Source organism: Nannochloropsis gaditana, assembly GCF_000240725.1.
Source record: "Nannochloropsis gaditana CCMP526 unplaced genomic scaffold scaffold1216, whole genome shotgun sequence".
Classification (NCBI taxonomy): domain Eukaryota; class Eustigmatophyceae; order Eustigmatales; family Monodopsidaceae; genus Microchloropsis; species Microchloropsis gaditana.
The window spans coordinates 377-4804 of NW_005802737.1; the positions used below are offsets into that span (position 1 = coordinate 377).

At 55.7% G+C, this 4428-nt stretch overlaps 2 protein-coding genes across 2 annotated transcripts; one reads left to right on the forward strand and one right to left on the reverse strand.

Annotated features, from left to right (window-relative positions):
* Nucleotides 1-288: 288 nt before the first annotated feature.
* On the reverse strand, nucleotides 289-1802 carry LIPB (lipoyl(octanoyl) transferase). Its single transcript, XM_005852444.1, has 5 exons — nucleotides 1696-1802; nucleotides 1520-1598; nucleotides 1322-1448; nucleotides 860-1218; nucleotides 289-693 (listed from the first exon to the last, which is right to left on the reverse strand). The coding sequence occupies exons 1-5, from the start codon at nucleotides 1766-1768 to the stop codon at nucleotides 501-503; spliced, it is 831 nt and encodes a 276-aa protein (XP_005852506.1). The 5' UTR covers nucleotides 1769-1802; the 3' UTR covers nucleotides 289-500.
* A 343-nt stretch (nucleotides 1803-2145) lies between these two features.
* Nucleotides 2146-4217, forward strand: NGA_0067902 (uncharacterized protein). The gene is made up of 3 exons (XM_005852445.1): nucleotides 2146-2445; nucleotides 2579-3130; nucleotides 3267-4217. The coding sequence occupies exons 1-3, from the start codon at nucleotides 2164-2166 to the stop codon at nucleotides 4125-4127; spliced, it is 1695 nt and encodes a 564-aa protein (XP_005852507.1). The 5' UTR covers nucleotides 2146-2163; the 3' UTR covers nucleotides 4128-4217.
* Nucleotides 4218-4428: the final 211 nt, after the last annotated feature.

A 4428-nucleotide genomic window follows, 5' to 3' on the forward strand; every position in this document is an offset into this window, starting at 1 on the left:
CGAATCACAGGAAATCAGGGGATTGATCGTCAGTGAACCACTCAGCAACGATATGCACATCAGGCCTCTCTACATGGCTCGGACATTCCCTACCAATAAACAAGAAGCTCAACACACGTGTGCCTTGAAACGCGTATTGCGCGTAAGACCTTAAGCGAGGCACTGACGTGTCTTGAGGACGTCATTTAAACATATGGGCCAGGGGCAAGCCTGAGGCTGCGAATTGATTCCTTACGTCATTACATCCTGTCGCTCCTTTTTTGAAAGTATAAATCTTTCACAATATTTCTTGGTGTGTCTTGTCGGGAAAATTACTTTCTTTTTCAACCATTTTTTTCCCTGCTCTCTTTTTCTCCGGTAAGAAAGCCCTCAGAAGACCTTGGCAATGGTGAACATTCTGTTCAGTTCCGTCCGTAACAAATATCTACAGGCAGGAAATCTCCTATATAACCTTTTTTCCTGTCGTGGAGATTGCCTTTTAGCCACGTTCATCCACCAAGCTACACATAGTCCTCTCGCTCCTCATCCTCAAGCACCATCTCGTCCACCGTTCCCTTCAACTGATCCTTTTTCTCCTGGACACACAGTTCCATGCTCGGGAAAACATCTTCAAAAGCCTCCATGAGCTCGTAGCGCACTTGAGCTGTCGTTAGCTCGGCTGCGACATGAGGTGAGAGGAGGGTTTTGAGGCACCTGTGTGGGATGCGAGAAGCAAAGGGAGCTTGGACTCGACGCTTCAAAGCAAAGGCAACTTATACTCGACGTTTGAAAGCTGAGGGGAAGCACAGACTCGCCTCGTCGCTCCACTGTGAAGGACAATTCCACAAGATGCCCGGCACATTTTCTGCTGTGTACTTACCCGACTCTACGGTCTCTCACGCCACACGGCACAATCGACTCGAAAGCCCGTAGGTCTGGGTCTACATTCAGGGCTAGGCCGTGGCAGGTCACCCACCGGCTCGCGGAGACGCCGATCGCGGCCACCTTCGTCAGCTCCTCCCCCTCCGGGCCCTGCTCTTTCACCCACACGCCTGTGTGTTTCTCGTCCCGCTGTCCCTCCACCCCGTGTAAGGCGAGCACCCGAAGCACCACCTCTTCTAGGCCCCTGACGTACCACCGCAAATCCTTCTTGTGGTGCGTCAGGTCCACCACTGGGTAGATCACTATCTGGCCGGGACCATGCCAAGTTACTTGTCCGCCTCGGTCCGTTTTGAAGACCTGAGGTAAAAAATGAAACATCGCTAGTCGGCTCAGACGCCTTTATCATGCAATGCATGGAAGTTGCACGCCTCTGTCTGTGTACTCCTCGTTCACGACGCACCTCAAATCCCCGCCCGCCCTGGCCAGTACCCTCCACCAGAGGAAATTTAACATCCCCGGGCTTGGCAGAGCGGCCTAATGTGTAGACAGGCGAGTGCTCCAGGACCAACATGGCGTCAAAGCCAGATCTACAAAGAAATAGGAAGTGATGAGCGAGAGGGCAATCCACATCCTCGAATAAGGGCATTTTGGGACTCACTGTTCCTCCTTCTGCCAGACAATGCGTTGTGCCACCAATTTCTGCTGCAGTTGCCAAGCCAAGGAGTAAGGAACAAGACCTAGATGTCAAGGAGTAAGGGACAAGACCTGAAGGTAAATTTGTAAAAATGTGACGGAAGAGAGCAACCGCATTCAACGTCAACTTGACATGCTTACCTTGGATGTTCAGGGTAGCGACGCGTCGACGCAGTCCAGCTCTCATCGTCCCCACTAAAGTCCCTGCTATCATGGCTGGCTAGGTGCCGCCTACCCTACACTGTGTTGCGTGTCGGGATAAACCGATCAAACAATGGGAAACTCGATGCTGCTAAGAGAAAAGCTTGCATTCAGTCCTGCTCGGGCTCGAGGCGCGAAGAGAATCATCAGACTGGATCCATAGAAGTTGTGACAGACCTTGACGGAGGTCCATAATACTTCTTTTGTGAATTTTTCGAAACAAAAGGACCTCTGAATATTCAATTCGCCAGACCACTAAGTCTTCCTCGTAGGATCCAACCCCACCTGCGGAGGCGTGCTCGACCTCCCGGCGGGCAGACTCGACTCGGAGGAGGAAGCTCGCACTGCAACTACCTCTTGATGTCGACTTATTCGCACGCCTTAATACCTACATACAGGTAACGAGCCATGCCACGGCATCTGATCCTCAGCATATTTTTAGCTGCCGTTGCGTCTACCGCGACAACACATGCCTTTTTGGCGCGCGGGCGGTGCAAGCCTCCGGGCCAAGGCCGTAGAGGGCGGATCGAGGCTGCGGGAGTATCTCATGGCATTGGGGCGGGCAAGCTTGTCTGCGGGCGCACTCGTATCACTCTGCAAAGAAGAGGTGGAATCACAATGCAGTTGAAGCCCTCCACCGCTCCACCGTTCACAACGAAGGAGGAGCAAGAGAAGGACAAGGGCATTAAGGTGCGAGATGACCAGACATCCCCCGTTTTCCGTCATGCTTCCACTTCCTCACGGCCCCACTCGTGAGCTCGCGAGATGCTTCGTCGGCGCTAATCTGACCACACTGACCATTTTACGGACCGCATCCCTCCAGGTATCCCCCTCTGCCTGGAAATGGCCTAAGTCCTGGCCCTACAACGACGACTACTTTTCTCGCAGACAGGAGGACAGCGTCCCGCTCAATGGGACTCCAAATCTCTCCCCCATCTACGATAACAAGGCAGCAAATGCCTTGGCCGAGCACTACCTGCGCTTCCTTCCCCCCTCCGGGTCTCTTCTTGAAATCGGCGCCTCGGCGCACTCTTATCTCCCTCCCTCCCTCTCCCCCTCCCGCTTCGTCGGTGTGGGCGTCAACGAGGAGGAAATGGCGGCCAATCCTGCCTTGACGGACCGGATCGTCCAAGACTTGAACGCAGACTTCTCTCTCCCGGCGTCTGCCGTCCCTCCGGACAGCTTCGACGCCGTGCTCATCGCCAACACGATGGAGTTTCTGGTCAAGCCCCGGGAGGTGCTGAGGGAGGCTTGGCAGGCCCTCAAACCGGGGGGACACTTGATTATATCCTTTGCGAGCAAGAATCGCGTGAACGAGGAGCGGCAGATTAAGATCTGGGGCAACATGAACGACGACCAGCGCATGTGGATCGTGGTACGAGCTTCCTCTCCCTCCTCTTCCTTCTTCTCCTTGCTCTCGGCCCCTGTGCCCCCATCCCTGGATAACTCCTGCAGGCATGTCACGTCTGTAAACACTTATCCCGTTTTTCCTCCCCAATGCCTCCCTTCAGGGCTCCTTCATCTACTTCGCCTGCGCGGAGGGCTTCATCGAGCTCAAGGGCTACGACCTAAGCGAGGGAGACAGCAAGGGCATGATGGCCGGTCTCTCCGGGAAGACCCCCTTGCACATCATCCAGGCCGTCAAGAACGAGGTCCCGAAGGAGGGCGGGGGGGAGGAGAATGTGGCGGCGAGGATGAAGGCGGCCCTGTGGACGGTTTCCTCCATGGGCGCCGAGGACAAGGCCCTGGCCCTGGCGCGCATGTTCCAGGTCTGGCGGCAGGCGGGGTCGGAGGCTGAGAAGGAGGGCGTTGTGCAAGCTGTTTTTTCCCTGCCCCGCATCTACGCGGTGCTCCAGGAGATGGGCAACGCTATCCCCCTCCAGCTCAAGGCCCTCCTGGCCACGAGGGTGGCAGTGCACTACCACGGGACGGAGGAGGAGCTGGAGCAGCTCCGACAGGGCCTGGGGCTCTCGGAACCCTCGCCCGACTTCTGGGCGCCTCTGGGAAAGATGACGGGGATGATGAACGCGGAAGACAAGGTCTTGCTTCTGGCCGAGTGCGTGCCTCTTCACGCGGGCAAGGAGGCGGAGAAGCGGGCCTTGGGGGAGCTAGTGCCCACCTTGGAGAAGGTGATAGCGGTTGTGAAAGAAAAATGTCCGGATTTGAATAAATCGGACGCCCAACTGCTAGGGGTTGACCTCTGTCTCACGGACTTCTTGTACGTGGCGGAGGAGGAGCGGCGAAGAAGCTTTTTAAGCTGGGTGGGGTCGTTGAATGAGGCGGACTTGAGGGAGTACCTGAGAGAGCGGCGGAACTTCAAGGGGGAGGGGGAGGAAATGGAGGAGACAGAGAGAGAAAAGGTAGTTTCCTGAAAGGGTGGGAGGGATGATCGGGGGACAAGAGGGGGGATTTGACGAAGGAAGTGAAGTTTAGGGAGGCGACGGAAAGTAAGAAGCCAAAATTCCAAACAAATGCCAGACTTATCTCTTCTTCACGAATGATTCTCCCATTTCCGACGCTGCGATTCTCGGACCGCACGTCACCCGACTCGTTCGCAGGGACCACTCGTACAAGCGTCCAGATGCCCATCCGGCCCTGGGCCACAAAGTCTCGTCCTCTCTCAGCTTCATCCCTCGCCTGGACCGCCCGCCATCTCAATCTCTATCCTGTTGG

Coding starts and splice junctions, on each gene's coding strand:
- LIPB (XM_005852444.1), bottom strand. CDS start 1,768: ATGATAGCAGGGACTTTAGTGGGGACGATGAGAGCTGGACTGCGTCGA. Junction 1,599..1,695: donor CGCTACCCTGAACATCCAAG/GTAAGCATGTCA, acceptor CTTGACATCTAG/GTCTTGTTCCTTACTCCTTG. Junction 1,449..1,519: donor GTCTGGCAGAAGGAGGAACA/GTGAGTCCCAAA, acceptor ATTTCTTTGTAG/ATCTGGCTTTGACGCCATGT.
- NGA_0067902 (XM_005852445.1), top strand. CDS start 2,164: ATGCCACGGCATCTGATCCTCAGCATATTTTTAGCTGCCGTTGCGTCT. Junction 2,446..2,578: donor AGAAGGACAAGGGCATTAAG/GTGCGAGATGAC, acceptor GCATCCCTCCAG/GTATCCCCCTCTGCCTGGAA. Junction 3,131..3,266: donor ACCAGCGCATGTGGATCGTG/GTACGAGCTTCC, acceptor GCCTCCCTTCAG/GGCTCCTTCATCTACTTCGC.